Source organism: Mauremys reevesii, linkage group 19 (genome assembly GCF_016161935.1).
Source record: "Mauremys reevesii isolate NIE-2019 linkage group 19, ASM1616193v1, whole genome shotgun sequence".
Classification (NCBI taxonomy): domain Eukaryota; kingdom Metazoa; phylum Chordata; order Testudines; family Geoemydidae; genus Mauremys; species Mauremys reevesii.
The window spans coordinates 7,258,149-7,278,587 of NC_052641.1; the positions used below are offsets into that span (position 1 = coordinate 7,258,149).

General features: G+C 45.1%; 1 protein-coding gene across 4 annotated transcripts; it reads left to right on the top strand.

Annotated features, from left to right (window-relative positions):
* Positions 1-3,869: 3,869 nt before the first annotated feature.
* Positions 3,870-18,860, top strand: LOC120386622 (ficolin-2-like). Of its 4 annotated transcripts, XM_039506081.1 has the most exons (10): positions 3,872-4,047; positions 5,947-6,060; positions 8,674-8,727; positions 8,991-9,026; positions 10,979-11,014; positions 11,956-11,991; positions 12,831-12,958; positions 13,547-13,676; positions 14,166-14,300; positions 18,350-18,860. In XM_039506081.1, exons 1-10 carry the CDS (start codon positions 3,966-3,968, stop codon positions 18,595-18,597), a joined length of 999 nt encoding a protein of 332 aa, XP_039362015.1. In that variant the 5' UTR covers positions 3,872-3,965; the 3' UTR covers positions 18,598-18,860. The 4 variants fall into 4 exon arrangements, with proteins under 4 accessions (XP_039362017.1, XP_039362018.1, XP_039362016.1 ...); XM_039506083.1 differs by lacking the exon at positions 8,674-8,727 and having other exon boundaries at positions 3,870-4,047; XM_039506082.1 differs by lacking the exon at positions 10,979-11,014 and having other exon boundaries at positions 3,871-4,047.
* The last annotated feature ends 1,579 nt before the right edge of the window (positions 18,861-20,439 follow it).

Below are 20,439 nucleotides of genomic sequence, written 5' to 3' on the forward strand. Positions count from 1 at the left end.
TAGTGGTCCCACTTGTCTGATGTCCCTGCAGAGCAGGGGCGCAGCCACACGCGGGCCTGGGTGGCTACTGCCAGGAAGTGGGGTTGGGATGGGGGGGGCTCGTCCCACTCTGCCCACCCCACCGGCGCTCCTGCTGGAGAGTGGGGTCGGGGTGTGGGGCTTGCTCTGTTCTGCTCGCCTGGTGCTCCTGCTCACAAGCAGGTGGTTGGCGGCACTAGAGGAGATCTTCAGAAAAGGTAGGCCTGCCACCTCGGGGAGTCGGGCCAGGCGTGGGGCGGAAGGACCTGGAAGGGAGCCAGGAGCGCTGGAGAGCAGCGTCTCCTCCCAGAGCTGGGTGCACGCCCAGGCCGCAGGGAGTCCCTGGCCATGCCGGCTGCAGGGTTGGGGGGATGTGGGCCCCCCCATCCCTCCCAGCCCCCCTGGAATTACCTGCCCACACAAATATCCCACGTTGGCGACGCCATTGCGGCAGAGCCACCCTTTTGGAGTGCCCCTCCCTGCGCACGGCTCTTCCTAGGGGTTCCAGCAGGCCCCAAACAACAGCTGCGGCCTGCGCTGGGCATATGTTGTACGGCCAAGCAGCCCTGAGCCTGCACCAGCTATTCATCTGCCCCTGTCGCCTACCTTGTCCTGCTCAATTCCTGCACCCACCGTCACAAGAACCCCTCTCAGTCACCATGGCAGGGGGCCCCTTCGCTGGCTCAGGGCTGAGGCAATTGCATGGATTGCACGTGTCTAACCCCATCCCTGGCAGTCAGCCCCAATTCTTATAGGGCTCCCAGACATAGATGGCTCATGCTCCTCCCCCATAGTGGGGGGGCACGATCTAAAGGGAAGGACATGTGAACCCTCCCCACCGTGTCTCCTCTGCCCAGTGACCCCACCACCATCCTGCAGCCCAGTCTGTGTCCATCGCATTCTCCCTGCCCCACGTTACCTGCAGGCGGGGGGGGGGGGGGTGGGCTCTGTCCTTCTCCCACTGCACTCCCCTCTGGCATGGGTGGCCGCTCTCCCTGGCAGCCAGGCCTGGGTGGGGAGCGGGATGGAGCCACTTCTCACACTAGCTGAAGCTGGCTGCTCCGGGTTGTGCAGCACAGCAGCTGCCTGAGAGAACCTAGCTGGGGAGGTGGTAGCAGGGAGTTTCCTTCCCCATCCTGCAGGGGCCGCAGCCGCTGGGCGTGCTCCAGTGCTGGCGGGGCTGCTGATGGGACATGTCGCTTCCATAGCCGCCTCTTGCTGCGGGACACAGACATGCATGGGTTTTTTTAAAAAAGGTTTTCTGATTCAAAATAAAAGCCTACGGTGATGTGACCATTGGGCCCCACGCTGCATGGTTGACGACTATGCGCTAACCCTTAAACCGGCTGCAACCCCACATGCCAGGTCACTTGGCCACTCACATTTTGGCTCCCCCACCCCCATTTGAGGGGGGGGGGGGCCCAAAACTGAATGAGTGCTGCCCGCACCCCCAGCAGTGCCATTCAGTCACATTTTGCTTGGTCCTCACTATATCATGGTCAAAACAAAACAAAACAACAATCCCTCCCTCATCCTCCCTGAATTTGGGCCGTAGGCACGTGCCCAGCTTGCCTATGCATTAGTCCAGCCCTGATTACCCCACAGTGACTTCACTAACATCAGTGGGCTCACTCCATGTTTGTACTCGTTTGACCAGTGAGAGTGTGAGGGACACAGGACACCAAGCAAAGCAAAAAGCAGCCTCTCTCTCATTGATGGCAATGGCAATGAAAAACGGCCCAAACCAATGCCCAAGCAAAGGAAAGACCAAAAAGGAGGTGGGGATAAGAAAGGTTAAAAAAAAAAAACTTGAAATTGAAAAAAAGCCCATCCCATATAGGCCCATATCCAGCATGGCCATAGCCCCTAAAACTGGGGGCAAGCTTCAAGCTGCCTCTCCCTGGGAACTCTGAAACCCTGAACTACCCTGGGCTCACAACAAAAGGGAACTATTAATTATCTTTATTATTGCAGGACTGTACAAGTACAGAACACAAAGACAGTCCCTGCCCCAACGATCTCATCTCAGACACAGAAGAGTGATGATGTCGGGTTGCAGAGGACTGGCCTTTGGTGAAAAAAAGGGTCATCTGACACTGGGCGGGTGTGTGTGTGCCACTGGAAATCTGTAAATCAGTGTCATTTGACAGAGAAGTGAACTGTGCCTAGAAACCCACAGCACATTTTCAAAGACGTTGCACCAATATCTGGTAAGATTGGGTTGGCTAGTTGCAGCCATCCAAATTTCACCCCTCTACAGCTGTACTCTCCTCTCTCTGTGTGGTGCTCTGTCCTCATCTGGGGTGGGCTGGGGCCAGCACAGACAGAGGTTGATACTACTACTACAGCTACACACCACACACATTCAGCTAAAGCAAGCTAGAGGCAGTGATATTATATGGTTAGCTACAGAGCAGGTTGCTCAGAGAAGCAGATCCTCCCCAAGGTAAATCCTGCAGCACAAGGTCTATCACATGAAACCTATGTGAGACCAGAAACCACAATACAATATTAACCGTGCTTCCCAAGTGTAAAGAGGAAATATCCATTTCACCCAGGGAGAATAGTGGTATTCTTGCTCTACAGATTGGAGTCCTGCAAACTCACAAGTACATAAAGAAATAAACCATGGCAGTGATCCGCTCTCAGGCGCATCTAGGGTGACCAGACAGCAAGTGTGAAAAATCAGGACGGAAGTGGGGGGTAATAGGAGCCTATAGAAGAAAAAGACTCAAAAATCGGGACATCTGGTCACCCTAGGCGCAGCCAACATGCAACAGTCACTGAAAAATCACATGTACATAGCAGAAAATGCAGCAGCACTGTCTCTTCAGATTTGGGGCCATATAGTACTGCAAACATCAGGATAATAACATTTCTTTTCTTCCACCCTTCATTTGTCTTATCTATTTAGATTGTAGCATCTTTGGGGCAGGGATGACTGGAAGTTCATGGAGGATGGGTCCATCAATGGCTATTAGTCAGGATGAGGAGGGATGGTGTCCCTAGCCTCTTTTTGTCAGAAGCTGGGAATGGGTGACAGGGGACGGATCACTTGATTCCCTGTTCATTTCCTTTGGGGCTCCTGGCACTGGCCACTGTCGGAAGACAGAATACTGGGCTGACCCAGTATGGCCATTCTTATATTAAGCCTAGACAAATTCAGACTGGAAATAATGGCGAGAGTAATTAACTATTGGACTCATTTCCCCAGGGCCGTGATGGATTCTCCATTACTGACAATTTTAAAATCAAGATTGGATGTTTTTTCTAAAAGATCTGCTCTAAGAATTATTTATCTAGACACCTGTGTTGTACAGGAGGTCAGACTAGATAATCACAATGGTCACTTCTGGCCTTGGAATCTATCTACTATGGGCTTGTACAACACTCGGCACTGTGGGGCTCTAAGCTGGTATGAGGCCTCCTGTGGCTACTGTCATACAAAAAATAACAATAACACTCTAGGATATTAAGTTCACCCAATTCTGCTTCTCTGGTTCACCCAAAGTTTCCCACCGAAGGTGACAGGAGACTTGAACAGATGGAGAAAGTCAGAGTGGGGCTCATTATTTGGCATCCTATTTTAATCTTCCAGAGGATACATTCTCATGAACTTCGTGAGACAGGCTTCAGACTGGCTCCGTTCAATAGTCAACATTGGACAATACTGCACTTGCCGTGTGGATGACGCAGTGGCTGTTAATCCAATACGGAACATGTCCTACAAGGCCATTTAAATCAGCGACAGTTGTGAACTTTGTCTATGTTGTAATCTCAGTTGAAACCACTGGAATGTGGAGTTTGGGAAGGCGGTGCTGAGAAGGCAGAGGCGGGATTAGTTCTGTATGGGTTATTGCATATATTGCAGAGCCCTAAATGTTAAGCAGAAGAGAGGGTGGCAAGAAGACGGGGTGGAGCTGCTATTGCAGAAACCAGCACCAGCCATGGGAAGGGCTACCCAGAAAACCCTCATCTCTTTACTCTGGTTAGCAGCAACAATTTGTAAGGCTGAGGACACCTGCCCAGGTGAGTGAAAAACAATCCTGCTCACAACAGCATTTCATACTACGGTTCTTGCCAACCTGGACCCTAGAGAACTGGGAACTGTTACATTCAGCTGCCTTCAACATGTAAGATCTTCAGGGATCTTTGTTGTCCTACAGGTCTATAAAGTGCTTTTCAGGCTCATGGTGCAATATAAATAATAAAAAGAACAGCTTCTTTGACCAAAATTACTTTGTAAAAATTAATCTGTATTGCAGAAATGGCCACCGCAGATGAGAAGTGGTCAAAAATAGGACACAGATTTGCAAATAATTTTGTGAAAATCTTTTTTTTCATTGAAAGTTTCTGAAATCTGACATTTTTGACCTGCTCTTCCTCACACTCATTTCCTAATTTCTACCCCCCTCCCCACCCCCATGTTGCTGCTGGACTCTCTCCATCTAAAGTTCTTATCACCATTGTATGTTGACACCAAAGCATTTTTAACCCAGTAAGTGACCAACCCACAGGCTCTGAAATGTCCACTTATTAAGACATTCTGGGAAATCTAAACCTGACCTTTAAACCTCTGATAGTAGATTAGCCTTTTTAAAACTCATGGTTACTAAGGTAAGGTTATCATTTTAAAAAATACTAGTACTGTGTATCTAATAGCAGACATCCACAATAGAGATCTTTGTATAATGATATTTACTTTCACTGCTGTACTTTGGATTAAAAATCCAGCTACATTTGAGGGTTAATTTTAGTTCACCATAAAAATCCTATGATCCTTATGCAGGATTTAATCAATTTTGTACAGACCTAATTCAGGCAAACTCCCTTTGAAGGAAATGGGTATTTTGCTGAAAAAGGAATGAATACAGGATTCACCCTCTTATGGATAAATTCATGTATTATTTCAGAGCAGCACTGCTTTTAAGTTTCATTTCCTTACATTCATGATCATTTAAAAAATCATTTGCTACCTATGATTTATCCCCAAATGTTCTAAATTAGGAGACAGGGTTCCTATGTCACAGGAAATATTAATTTTTTCCTCATTCTGTTGGCCTCTAAAATTTCCACATTAATGGAGCTCAATGGAGTTGATGGCTGTGTTACTATTTTTCTCCACTAATGTCCCTGTTAATAATTTAAAATCTAATAATGTGCATAACACAGGGAGACACTGTTACAATAAAAAAATCAGTTTTTAAAAATTCATTATCTGTGTTCGTAGCAGCCACTGTTTTTTAAATTAATTTGCTTTTGGACAATTTCTTCACTGAATGACAGCTTTTTCTTTTTTTTCTGTATTTCATTCTGTTTGCACAATGAGAACCGACTAGTCAATGTAACTTTTCATAGAATCATAGAACTGGAAGGGACCTTGAGAGGTCATCTAGTCCAGTCCCCTGCACTCATGGCAGGACATAGTATTCTAGACCACCCCTGAGAGGTGTTTGTCCAACCTGCTCTTAAAAATCCCCACTGATGGAGATTCCACAACCTCCCTAGGCAATTTGTTCCAGTGCTTCACCATTCAGACAGTTTGTTTCTCTTTAGTTAATTTAATTAAGAGGTTCTCATGAACTGGCATAATTCTGCAATGGTTGGGTTGCAAACACGGCAGGACAGTATGTACATCAAAATTAACTCACATGTTTTTTTAAAAAATCACTTAAATGTAATGTCTTTTTCTTTTAACTTTTCACTAATACCTAAAACAGAAACAAAGAGTAATGATCACCCCAAACCCTTTAATTTTAGGGCATTGTCTCTCAAATTCATAAAACTGAAGAAAATGTTGCATTTATCACTAATAGAGAAAAGAAAACTAAGGAACTATCTAGGCTCTCATTTGCTTGGTTTTCTGCAGAATGTTTCAGATGATGAGACACTAACACATATTATTTATGGATTCATTTCTTTCCCCAGAGGTGAGGATAGTGGGACTCAGCAGTTCTGATAAACTCGCCGTTCTCCAAGGCTGTCCTGGGTTCCCTGGTGCCGCAGGAGCCAAAGGAGACCCAGGAGCTGCAGGAATGAGAGGTACATTCCCAGGCACTGAAAGCGAATCAGGCATGGATGGTGCTGATGTAAATGGGAGTTACTTATGTAATAGGCTCAGACTTTGGAGATTCCCCCACAAACTCTGATATGGGGAAACTCTGCCCAACTCATAGGGCGAATCCTCCGTATCCTTTGGTGATGGATTGGAACTTCAGAATAACCAAGGCTTGAAATATTGTCCATTCTCTTTGGCGCATCAGATTGGCAATCAAGTCCTCTAGTTCATTCCCCATCTCTGTCACTGTCTCACTGTGTGATCCTGGGCAAGTCACTTCCTCTCCCTGAGCCTCAATTTCCCCCTCTGTATAATGTCCTTTACCTTCCCGGGGTTATCTGAGGCACTTTTCATTGATCTGTGTAAAGCGCTCTGGGAACTTCGGATGAGAGGGGCTAGAGAAGAAGAAATGATGATGATTATTTTGAGCCATGGAATTTTTAATGGTAGCATGACCGGGGTCCTGGTGGGAGCCAGCTGTGGTCACTCAATTAGGGTGAACTGCAAAGAATGGTGTCAGGTATCAGAGGGGTCGTTGTGTTAGTCTGGATCTGTAAAAAGCACCAGAGTCCCGTGGCGTTAGTCTATCAGGTGCCACAAGACTCTTTCTTGCTTTTTGCAAAAAGTGGCACAGCCAAGCCCTAAAAAGCTGGTGGATATTCCAATACCTAGATTCACCAAACCAGCTTCTTTATTACCTCACTGGTTACTCAGAAGTCCAAACAACACAGTTCCCTTAAAGTGATCCAGCCTCAGGCCTCCATCCAGGTACCCACATCAAATACGGTGACAATTTCTGTAAAGCTTATTTCATCATAGAAAAGAGAAGGTATGATCAATTCCAAAGGATCGGACACATCACCTCCCAGGTTAATGAATGTTTCAGATCTTACACGCTACAGCCAATTCTTATAAACTAAACTAAAATGTATTAAAAACAAAAGAGAGAGAGTATGGTTAAAAGATCAATGTACATACAGACATGGATTCAATTCATTGAGGTTCAGATTCACAGCAGAGATGGTGAGCTTCGTAGCTGCAAAGAGTTCCTTTAGAATTCAGTTCATAGGTCATAGTCCAATGTCCAAGTCTCATATTCAGAGCTATCCCATATTTACAATTCATTGAACTGATAGGATGTTGTTTTGACCTCTGAATTATCAGAATACAGCATGGACAGGGACTGTTGATTACATTGTCGACCCTACTCATACATATGTAAATAGACAAAAACACAAACATTTGCTCCCTACATGTCTTTATTTATTTTGGAGGATGTTTAACCCTTTCTAGCCATGCCTCACAGGTAGCATGTAGACAGGGCCGGTGCAAGGATGTTTCATGCCCTAGGCGAAACTTCCATCTTGTGCCCTCCCACCTCGCGCCCCCCGGTCTGAGGCACCACCCCCCATGGCAGCTTCCCCCCTCCTCCCTGAGGCGCCCCCCATGGCTGCTCCCCCCCCCTGAGGCACCCTCCCTTGCGGCAGCTCCCCACCCTCTGCCCTGAGGCACCCCCCCGCCCCAGCTCACCCCTGCTCCGCGCACGAGCATCCCGAGCACGCCGTGGCCACTTCACTTCTCCTGCCTCCCAGGCTTGCGGCGCCAATCAGCTTAGGCGCCGCAAGCCTGGGAGGCGGGAGAAATGAAGCGGCCTTGGCGTGCTCGGGGAGGAGACGGGGCAGGGGTGAGCTGGGCGGGGAGTTCCCCTGCATGCCGCCCCGCCGCCTTACTTGCTGCAGGCGGCCCTCCCCTCCGCCTAAATGCCAGCGGTGACCGGGGCGGCCAAAGATCCGGCTGCTGTGGTCGCTGCCGAAGAAAATGGCGCCCCCCCAAATGCCAGTGCCCTAGGCGACCACCTAGATCTCCTAAATGATTGCACCAGCCCTGCTTGTAGAAAATGGTTGTTTACCAGCTTTGGCAGGGCCGTCCCTAGCTATTCTGGGGTCCTATGTAGCCCCCTCCATGGTGGGGGGCAGGCATCCATGGGGGTTGGGGGGCTGGACCCAGGCCTCCGTGGGGGGAGGGCTGGCTTGGGGGGTAGGAGGGAACCACCCTCCAGCACTCACCGGCAGCACAGCTGGGGCCGGGGGTCCCTGCACTTCCCACCACCGGTGAGTGCAGGCCTGGCCCTGCTGCAGTCCTCAGGGGTGGGAAGAGGCGGGGTGCGGGAGGAGCAAGGTGGGGGCTTCGGGGAAGGGGTAGAGTGGGGCTGGGGAACAGCAGGGGTTGGAAGAGGCAGGGCAGGGGCTGGAGCAGTATGCAGTGGCTCAGGGCACCAGGAAATGTGGTGCCCCAAGTTTCCTGGTGCCCTGTGCAGCTGCGTACTTTGCGTATGGATAAGGACGGCCCTGAGCTTTGGTTTTCACCTGGCAGCAAGATGTGCATGTCCCATCGACTTCAATGGGCCTCCATGCAAGAGTCCATGCTAGGGGATCCTGATGTGAGATCAGGGAGTCAGTGAGCCAGATGCGGATACATTATGTGAATTTCGACACAGATGGATTATTGTAATTCCAGGTTGGGGCGGTGGGTGGGGATTATATATTCAGTATTTACGCTATCTTGGAAACTATTCAGTCAGTTTTCTGTGTCTGCAGGGGAACGAGGACCTCCGGGGATCCCTGGAAAGGCGGGACAAACTGGCCCAAAAGGTAAAGTAACAAAGGGCAGAGAACTGTGTTTTCCTACAGGTGACCTAAGAACAGGAAATAAGTTTTTAATCAAATATCAATTAGAGCTAGTTATAAAACACCAATTCCTCTAATATCTGGGCTCGAAAAACCACCATAGCTTCCCTTCACTCTATATTTGACAATAAAGGGTTTATTATTGCAACAGAACTTCAGTTCTGATCCACTGTCAAGATCTCGGTATCTCTGATCAGTCTTTACTATCTTATTTTTTGTTCAATCAGGAGAAAGAGGTCCTGCTGGCCCCCCTGGAGTGAAAGGTGAGAGACCTCACATGATTCTTCTCACTGCAGAGCACTTTATGGTGCTGTTCATGGTGACAGTAGAACTGGGAGCCACATTTCCCCCCATCCCACTGTACAATTTTCCCTTCTGGCTGCTCACAGAAAGAAAAAGCTGAAGAAAAAAATTGGTTCAGGTAGAACAAGTGTCATTTGACCCAAACAGGTTTTGGGTGGTTTTTTTTAATCTCCTTTTGGTTTTTGTTTAATAGCCAAATGACTAAACAAAATGTTTCAAAATGAACAGTTGGAACATTTTAATAACGTCAAAGCAAAACTTTTTGAATAAGTGGGAAAATTTCCCAACTGATTTATTGTCATTTGCTTACTTTGGCTGTACGTGTTTGCCAAATGTGAGCTGAATTTGTGAATTGTTTCGAACAAGAAACTGCATTTTTTTGATGAATAATATATTAGCTGAAAACATTTCAACAGCTCTGTCATAGGTTTATTCCTCACTTTGAACTTTAGCGTCCACAAGATGGGGACCTGCATGGACTCCTCTAAACTTAAATCCTAGTTTAGATTTGGTTCTTGCTGCCACCAGCCAGGTTTCAGTGTCTGGCACACTCTCTGTTGCCCCAAACCTTTCCCTGGGGAACACAGACCCAAACTTCTTGGATCTTAACACAAAGGAAAATAAACCATTCCCCCACCTTCTTCCCCCTCCCCTAGTCGTTGGGAGAGATACCTTGATTCGAACTCCTTGAATCAAACAAAGAGGGACTCACCTTCCCCCCTCCCCTTCCCCTGAAAATCCAAACAAGGGAAGAAATCAATCAGGTTCTAAAAGAAAAGATCTTTTAATTAAAGAAAGAAAAGTAAAAATATCTCTGTAAATCAGGATGGAAATGTTTACAGGGTATAACTTATGAAACTAGAGAGCTAGCATCAGGACAAATACAGCAACCAAAGAGAAAATAAAATAGGGTTCCAGCAAACACACATTTGCAAATACAGAAATTAATTAGAAGACTAATCCGTCTTTCTAATACTCACTATACTGAATAGAAGAGAATACCTGGAGAGCCTGGAATTACGTCTGGCCCCTCTTAGATCCAAAGAGAGAACAAAACCCCAAACAAAGAACACAGACAAAAACTTCCCTCCACAGAGATTTGAAATTATCTTGTCCCTTGATTGGTCCTCTGGTCAGGTGTTCGTCAGGTTACTGAGCTTGTTAACCCTTTACAGGTAAAAGAGACTTTAACCCTTAACTATCTGTTTATGACAAGCTCTAATTCTAATGTCTGACATATCACAAGGTCCTTGGCAGTCACAGGAAATTACTCCAGGAATCAAACCGCACTAGGCCAGTGGTTCTTAAACTTCATTGCACGGCGACCACCTTCTGACAACAAAAATTACTACACGATCCCAGGAGGGGTGATCGAAACCTGAGCCAGCCAGAGCCCCGCTGCCCTTGGCAGGGGGACCAAAGCCTGAGCCCCACCGCCCGGGGTGGGAGGCCTGTAACCTCAGTTCCTCCACCCAGGGCTTCAGCTTCAGCCCCGGGCAGTGGGGCTCAGGCTTCGGCCCCAGTCCCCAGCAAATCTAACACCAGCCCCGGTGACCCCATTAAAACAGGGTTGTGACCCACTTTGGGGTCCCGACCCATAGTTTGAGAACCACCGTGCTAGGCTAACACATCTTCGCGCATTACGTGGGAGCTGGGAAGCATGCACCCAGCTGCAGTGTTGACGTATCCTAAGGGTGAAATTCAGCCCGTGAAGAGGACAAGAGAAGATAAATGTATCACTTAAGTCCCACTAGTGGGCTACTTTAACAGATTGTCTGGAGTGTAAGTGATACATAGGCCTTGAACTAGCCCTCTGCACAATTAACCCCCAAGTGGGTGTTGAAATGAGAGCTCAAACTATGGAGACGCTCTCTATGGAAAACAAGGATTTTATTCTGAGTTCTTCCTTTAGGAGATAAAGGAGCATCGGGAACCCTTGGAACAGTTGGTGAGACCCTCTGCACTTTCCTTTATATTGAGCACATCACTTCAGTTTCATTTCTGCTGAGCTGGAACTTGAGTGGTTTAAGAATCTTCCCTCTTGAATAGTTACCATGCCCACAGTATCGAGCTCACCAATATTCCTGTAAGTGTTGGAATGTCTGAAGAGAGAAATAGCTCTGTCTACAAAACAGGTAGTCAGTACAGTGTTGCAACTAGGGTGACCAGACAGCAAATGTGAAAAATTGGGATGGGGGTAATAGGAGCCTATATAAGAAAAAGACCCCAAAATCGCAACTGTCCCTATAAAATCAGGACATCTGGTCACCCTAGTTGCAACATCTGCAATAACTCCAAGCAGATGACCTTTGGTATTAGAGATAATATTTGGCATGTAAGTGAAAGCTGTAGATCCAGATGTATATCCTGGAGAAGGCTGCTTTCTCTTACCCTCCTTATACTCCTCACATACTGGGGGTGGGGAGTATGGATTACAAGAAATGGATCCTGATTAAATGCTCGTTTAAAGGGGTGCCCCCTTTTCTATTTATCTAATTTAACTTGGGATTTTTATAACATATTGACTCAAATTCACAGCTAGTGTAAGCAGGTGTAACACCCCTGACTTTGTGGGCATTGCTTCTACTTACTGACCAGCAATTAATTTAGTTTATTAAGGACCAATTCTTACTCATGCAAGTAGGAACCTCACGAGAGGGTTACAAAACAGTGTTGGCTAGTTATGAATGCCATCTTTTTATTCCAGACAGGAAGTGCAGATCAGAGATGGGTGTGATTCTGTTAACACTTGGTCTTGCACAAGTACATGCCTGTCTAGTGCCTTTTCTAGTACATTGCTATCCCAGCTATCACTGTTGGTACAGTTTAAAAGACTATACAAAGTTTTCTGGTTCAGTTTTCACTTCCATTGTTTCTTTTCCTGTCCAGGAGAGGAAGAGCTGGACAATATACAGTGTCAGAAAGGTGAGCATTTCTTATATCCACTGAACTATCATCTCATTCCTTCCAGGGAACGCAGCCATGACAGCCAAACCCTCAGGAATGATCAACAAATATTTTAAAATGACTAATGTGACAACTCTGTCCTTTTCCTGTTTTACCCGCCAGATGGTTGGGTATTTTTAAATGAATGATTTATGCAAGTAGCCAGTGAATCTTTTGTGGAAACACATTTCAGCCAATGGGTTCACTTCCAATCTGTTTGATGTGAGTATTCCTATGAGTGTTTGATATTCCCTTGCAGTGATTGCTCACCCAAGTCACATGATGACTGGAAGCCCTTCTGACTCACCAGAGATTTCAAAATGGCTGCACAGGCACTTCCACCAGTACAAATCTTTGTGCACATTTCAGTTTTCAGAAGTTTTCAAGACACTTTGAGACAATCTTCTGTGCAGGTTGAGCTGTTCTCACACAGAACACAGGGCTTGGGCAGTTGTTACCTCTTTTCCTCTTTCAAACAAACTTAATATGAACCAGACTAGTGCAGTGAAGTCTAAATAATTGTGTTTGCTAACCACAGAGAGTATGAAAAGCCTAGCTAGGTACCTATGCTGCTACTCTGGCAGGTCTCTAAAGATGGAACACAGAGAGCACCACTAGAGGGCTCACAAACTATTTAAAGGGATACTACCCATTTCCCAAACACTACAGTCGAAAGGAGAGGAGATGGTGGTTCAAAGACTGTTTTCCATTTACCTGATTCTGCAATCAATCTGGCCCTCAGTACAACATAAAGCAGCCCATGAATCCAAGGAGAGTTATACAACCAATTTATACATTTCAATTCCTCTTTCAACCAGGAGCAAAGAACTGCAAGGAGCTGCTAGCCAGAGGGAACATCCTGAGTGGCTGGTACACCATCTACCCCCATGACTGTAACGCCATGACTGTGCTGTGTGACATGGACACAGATGGTGGAGGATGGATTGTAAGAACTGAGCATAATGAAGCTCATTGGATATTTTTTCTTGAACAACAAACAGTTGAGAGGAGAGAGCGTTCTAGGGAGCTGAGGAGTTTGAACCCTGTATGTACCTCACATTTAAACCTTCCAATTCATTATTCTGCTTATTTATATCCCAGTCGTGCCTAGAGAATCTGATGAAGTTCAGGGTCCCATTTTGCTGGGTGCTGAACACACACTGAGAGACAGCCCCTGTCCCTTACAGCTCACTGTCTTCATAGACAAGGCAGACAAAGGGCTGCTCAGAAAGCAGAGGTGATGTGACTTGCCCAAGTGGCAGAACTGGGCATAGAACCCAGGCCTCCTGATTGCCAGCCCAGTGCTGTAGATTTCAGACCATGTGATCCTTTACTCTAGTGCTGTTGCTGCCAAGATTCAATATGATCCTGTGGGACAAGCATCCATCTGCGATAGTCACCTGAGGCCGAAATAGATCTGACTCCGTTAAATTTCATCTAATGATTTACAGTCTCAGAGTTTCTGGCCTCCTGCTCTAGTAGGATGGAAACCAATGTGGGATTTCCCAGCTAAGAACCTCCTGTTTCCCTGCAGGTGTTCCAGAGACGGGTGGATGGTTCCGTGGATTTTTTCCGTGACTGGAATTCATACAAGAGAGGTTTTGGCAGCCGGCTGTCAGAATTCTGGCTGGGGAATGACAATATTCACCTGCTAACATCCCTTGGTAAAGACATCACTGATGCATTCTTTTCCTAACTGCAACCTTTTCCACCAAGCTTTATTCCCACACTTTAACCATGGTTACAGCGTATAGAGTTGTACTATTGGTAGAGGTAACACTTCAGCTCCAGACACCCCTTCCTGTTCCTTACAGCCCTGCCACACAAAGCTTTTGAAACCAATAATGGTGTGGTAGCTGGGCTGGCTCCAGTCATGAAGCAGCATTTTGTCCTCGGGTGGTTCGCCCACAGCACAGCAATGAGGAATGCTACAGACTGGATAGAAATTCATAGAATCATAGATTATTAGTGTTGGAATGGGACCTCAAGAGATCATCTAGTCCAACCCCCTGCTCAAAGCAGGACCAATCCCTAAATGGCCCCCTTAAGGATTGAACTCACAACCCTGGGTTTAGCAGGCCAATGCTCAAACCACTGAGCTATCCCTCCCCGCTAAATTGCTGAACATTTTGCTTTCAAATTGTTTTCTAAAGGAACCAATGAGCTTCGTGTTGATCTCAGAGATTTTGACAACAAGTATCAATTTGCTACCTTTGGCTCATTCAAAATTGCAGGGGAGACTGAGAAATACAAGCTGATCCTTGGAGCCTTTGTTAATGGCACTGCAGGTAGGTTCTGAGCTTGTTCTTTACCCTTTGTGGCAGATGGAAAAAATGGACAGCAAATGAGATGCAGAATATTCTATGGCAGAAGCAAAAGGTGATGTCATCTGGGGAAGTGATCTCTTTTGGAAAACATCAATTATTCTGCTGTTGAACTATCTGAGCCGGAACCCATGTTCTAGTGACACCAGCTATGTAGTGTAATATGGATATCCTGCTTAGGGAAGACTGAAAGCAGAACTCTTAAGCAAAGTAAACTGTCATGGGATAAGAGGGAAGGTCCTTTCCTGGATAAATAAGTGATTAAAAGTTAGGAAACAAAGAGTAGGAATAAATTCTCAGTTTTCAAAATGGAGAGAGATAAATAGTGGTGTCCCCCAGATGTCTGTACCTGGACTGGTGTCCCCCAGATGTCTGTACCTGTTCAACATATTCATAGATGATTTAGAAAAAGGGGTGAACAAGGTGGGAAAATTTGCAGATGATACAAAACTACTCAAGATAGCTAACTCTGAAGCAGAGTGCAAAGAGTTACAAAGGCAGATCACAAAACTGGGTGATTGGGCAACAAAATGGCAGATGAAATTCAATGTTGATAAATGCAAAGTAATGCACACTGGAAAACATAATCCCAGCTATACATATACAATGATGGGGTCTAAATTAATTGTTACCTCTCCAGAAAGAGATCTTGGAGTCATTGTGAATAGTTCTTTGAAAACCTCTACTCAATATGCAGTGGCAGTCAAAAAAGCTAACAGAATGTTGGGAATCATTAAGTATGGGATAGATAATAAGACAGAAAATATTATATTGCCTCTATATAAATCCATGGTATATCCACATGCTGAATACTGCATGCAGATGCGGTCACCCCATCTCAAAAATATAGATATTGGAATTGGAAAAGGTACAGAAAAGGGCAACAAAAATGATTAGGGGCATGGAACAGCTTTCATATGAGGAGAGATTTAAAAGACTGGGACTTCTCTGCTTGGAAAAGAGACGGCTAAAGGGAGATATGATAGAGGCCTATAAAATTGTGACTGGTGTGGAGAAAATAAGTAGGGAAATGTTATTTATTCCTTCTCATAACACAAGAACTAGGGATCAGCCAATGAAATTAATAGGCAGCAGATTTAAAACAAACAAAAGAAAGTATCTCTTCACACAACATGCAGTCCACTTATGGAACACGTTGCCAGGAGATATTCTGAAGACCAAGATTATAACAGGGTTCAAAAGAGAACTAGATAGCTTCATGGAGGATAGGTCCATCCATGGCTATTAGCCAAAAGGGGCAGGGATGGTGTCCCTAGCCTCTGTTTGCCAGAACACATGGGATGGATCACTTGATGATCCCCTGTTCTGTTCATTCCCCCTGGAGCATCTGGCATTGGCCTCTGTCAGAAGATGGAATACTGGGCTAGATGGACTTTTGGTCTGACCCAGTATGGCCGCTCTTATGTTCTTATTCCTTAACTGGCATCACAGAGACTTGGTTGGATAAGAATTGTTACAGCAATATTGATATAGAGGGGTGTAGCTTGTTCAGGAGAGACAGGCAGGAGGAGGTGTTGCATTATACACCAAGAATATATACACTTGTTCTGAGTTCCAGAACAAGGGTATATGGGCAGGCCCTTTGACAGTCTCTGGATAAAGATAAAAGTGGTAAAAAGTAGAAGTGACCTCATAATAGGGTGTCTACTGTAGTCCACTAAACCAGGAAGAGTAGGAAGATGAGCAAAAAGAACAGGAGTACTTGTGGCACCTTAGAGACTAACAAATTTATTTGAGCATAAGCTTTCACTCAAATAAATGCCACAAGGTGCCACAAGTACTCCTGTTCTTTTTGCGGATACAGACTAACACGGCTGCTACTCTGAAACCTGTCATTAGGAAGATGAGGTATTTCTAGAACAAATAGCAAAAATAGGCAAAACCCAGACCTGGTAGTAATGGGGGACTATAACTACCCACACTTCTGTTGGAAAAGTAATACAGCAAAACACAAAATTTCCAGTAAATTCTTGGAATATATTGGGGACAACTTTTTAGTTTCAGAAGGCAGAGGAAGTAACCAGGGGGACCATCCATTTTAGACTTAATTCTGACCAATTGGGAGGAATTGGTAGCGAATCTGAAGTTGGAAGGCAATTTGGGTGAAAGTGATCATGAAATGATAGGCTTTATTATTCTGAAGAGAGGAATGAGTGAAAGCATCAGAAGAAAGGCAATGGATTTAAAAAAGCAGACTTTAACAAACTCAGAGAACTGGTAGGTTAGTTCCTACAGGAAGACAATCTAAGAGGAAAAGCAGTTCAGGAGAGCTGGCAGTTTCCTAAAGAGACAATATTAAAGGCATAACTGCAAACTATCCCAAAGTGAAGGAAAGATCGGAAGAATAGGAAGAGGCAATTAGGATTCCATCAGGAGCTCCTTAATGACCTGAAAATCAAAAAGGGATCCTACAAACAGCGGAAACATGGACAAAATGCCAAGGAGGAGCACAAAAGAACAGTGTCATCTGTTGGGACAAAATCAGAAAGGCTAAGTCACAAAATGACTCGGCACACCACTTCTGAAAGGTTGCCAACCCCTGATCTAGTAGGGTCTCGCAAGGGTCAGTCCTGTGTCTGATATTATTCAATGTTTTCATTAATGACTGGGATAATGGAGTTGGAGAGTATTCTTTTAAAATTTGCTGATGACACCAAGCTGGGAGAGGTTGCAAGCGCTTTGGAGGACAAAATTAGAATTCAAAATGACTTTGGCAAATTGGCCTGAATTCAACAAGTTGAAGTTCAATAAAGACAATTGCCATGGGCTTCATTTAGGAAGGAAAAAGCCGTTGTTCTCAAACCTTCGTTTTGATGACCCCTTTCACACAGCGAGCCTCTGAGTGCAGCCCTCCTCAGAAATTAAAAATACATTTTTAATATTTAATACTATTATAAATGCTGGAGGCAAAGCGGGGTTTGGGGATGGAGGCTGACAGCTCGCGACCCCCCACGTTATGACGTCACGATCCACTGAGGGATCACGACCCCCAGTTTGAGAACTCCTGGGCTAAGTGGTAGTACTGCAGAAAATGATCTGAGGGTTAGAGGGGATCGCAAATAATATGAGTCAACAATGTGATTCTGTTGCAAGTTATTATGGGATCTGTTTACACGTATTGCATGTAAGAGAACGGGGGTTATTGCTTGACTCAACTCAGCACTGGTGATGCCTCAGCTAGAGTACTGTGTCCACTTTTGCATACTGCACTTTAGGAAATATGTGCACAAACTGGAGAGAGTCCAGAGGAGAACAACAAAAATGATAAAAGGTTTAGAAAACCTGATTTATGAGGAACGGTTAAAAAAGCTGAGCATGTTTAGTCTTGAGAAAAGAAGACTGAGAGGGGACCTGATAACAGTTTCCAGGGCTCATACAAAGAGGACAATGATCAGTTGTTCTCCATGTCCACTAGTGGTGGGATAAGAAGTCGTGGGCTTAATCTGCAACAAGGGAGACTTAGGTTAGATAATAGGAAAAGCTTTCTAACTATGAGGATAGTTAATCTCTGGAATAGGTTTCCAAGGGAGTGCGTGTAATCCCCACCAATGGCGGTTTTTAAAAACAGATTGGCCAAACACCTGTCAGGGTTGGTGTAGGTTTACTTGGTCCTCCTTCAGCATAAGGGGCTGGGCTTGATGACTTCGTGAGGTCCCTTCCAGCCCTACATCTCTGTGACTCTGTGATTCTTTGGTCCTGAATCCTCAACCCATTCCCTGGTAAGCTGTTAGTGCTAGGAGCACATTGAGCGCATTGACTGCAATGAGTTACTCTGCATTTATAGTGATGTCACTGAGATCAGAATACGGTCTGGTGGAAAATCTTTCTTTTAGGAAGTAGAACTGCAGTCTCTCTCTTGGACTTCAGGGAGATTTTTTTTACCTGTTGAAAGGAGAAATTTAGCAACCCCACTGCAGAACTGCCAGGCTGGGCTGTGGAACCTGAACTGTGAAAGCATGTAGTAAATACTGTACACACAATTGTTTCCACAGGGGATTCATTAACCATCCACAACCACATGCCATTTACAACCCAAGACTGTGACAATGACCAATATTCAGGTAACTGTGCAACATCCTTTAAAGGAGCCTGGTGGTACCAAGAATGTCATTGGTCCAACCTGAATGGATTATACTTGAGAGGCGCCCATGAAAGCTATGGTGACGGGGTGAACTGGAGGACCGGCAAAGGGCACAAGTACTCCTACAAGGTGTCAGAGATGAAATTTAGGCCTGTGTAGCCAATCAGGGAGGCAGTTATAGTAATTACACTTCGCTCTTATACAGCAATTATAGGCCTGTCAGATCGATCATTTATCTGGAGACGTGCTGAGATGAATTCTTTTTATAGCACAATGTTTTCTTTGTCTTTCATGTTCTGTTTTTCTGCTCACCCAATGAGAAGTGCAGCCACTTATGTAACAGAAAGTAGAAATATGAGCTCATTAGTCAGTCATGGAATGGGTAAATCTCTGCAAAGCTACTCAATAAATGGTTAAATACACACGGACCCAAAGTCATAAGTAAGGCTAGAGCCCATCGCCTTCAGCACCATAACTGCAAGCCCCTAATATCTGAGCTAAGTAAGTAAATATCTTTAGCTGTGTGTAATGGGCCATTTTCTTTGTATACCAGCCACTAAGGGAAGACATCAAATTACACACTCAGCCACTGCAGTGCACTAGGACTAGAGCTGGTAACAATAAGGCAAAAATAGTTTTGTGGAAAAAAATGTAATTTCTTAGCTGTTTTCATTTCAAAGGGTTGAAAAGGAACCTATTTTGTTTTTGTTTTTACCAAAGTCCTGGTATTCTGTGTCCAAAAAACATTTGTCATCATCATGAGAACATTTTTGATATAAAAAGAAATGCTGAAAAATTTCAGTAGAAAATATTGTGAATTTTTCAAGTCAAACAAAACATTACCATGATGTCAATGATATTTTATTAAAATGTTAATTAAAAAAAAACCAAACATGATTTGTCCATAGATAAACTCTTAGGGTCTGGTTACACTGTGACAAAAACCCAGAGCACCATGTCTCAGTGCCTGGATTAGCTGACTCAGGCTCACAGAGCTTAAGCTCCAGGGCTATAAAATTGCAGTGTTGACATTCAGGATTGGGCTGGAGCCTGGGCTCTGAGACTCCCCCCTTAATGTGGTGTCATAGCCTGGGATCCGGCCTGAGTCCAAACATCTCTACTTCAGGGGTTGGCTACCTTTCAGAAGTGACAGGTTTCAGAGTAGCAGCTGTGTTAGTCTGTATCCACAAAGAGTTGGTTGGGTAATTCTCACCTTTTCACTTTCTCTGTATGTGTATATATATATATCCTTACTATATGTTCCATTCTATGCACCCGATGAAGTGGGCTGTAGCCTGCGAAAGCTTATGCTTAAATAAATTTGTTAGTTTCTAAGGTGCCACGAATACTGTTCTTTCAGACGTGCTGTGCCGAGTCTTCATTTATTCACTCTAATTTCAGGTTTGCGTGCCAGTAATGTTTTTAGAAGGTCTCTTTCTATATGTCTATAATGTATAACTAAACTATTGTTGTATGTAAAGTAAATAAGGTTTTTTAAATGTTTAAGAAGCTTCATTTAAAATTAAATTAAAATGGAGAGCCCCCCGGACCGGTGGCCAGGACCCGGGCAGTGTGAGTGCCACTGAAAATGCCATGCCTGCCATAGGTTGCCTACCCCTCCTCCACTGCATTTTATAGCTTCGCAGCTCAAGCCCCCCGACCCAAGCTAGCTGCGGTCATGTCACAAGTCTTTTATTGCAGTGTAAACATGCCCTTAGCTCCAAACATTTCAACCAGCTCTAACTAGGTCTTATCTCTTCTCCTCTCTGGCTCTGTCTTCTGCTGCTTCCATTACTAGAGGCCCCACCCCAGCTCCTACCACTGTTATGCAGTTTTTCCTCCGCTGTTAGTGAATCATTTCCCTTGGAAGCCGCATCTACCAGTGGTGAACCTTCCCCTCTGTTAGGAAAGCAAACACTGGCTCAATGATGTGCTTTTCACAGACTTTTTTTGTTTTTAAACATACGAGACAGTTCAATTGCATCAAAGCTAAAAAAAAAA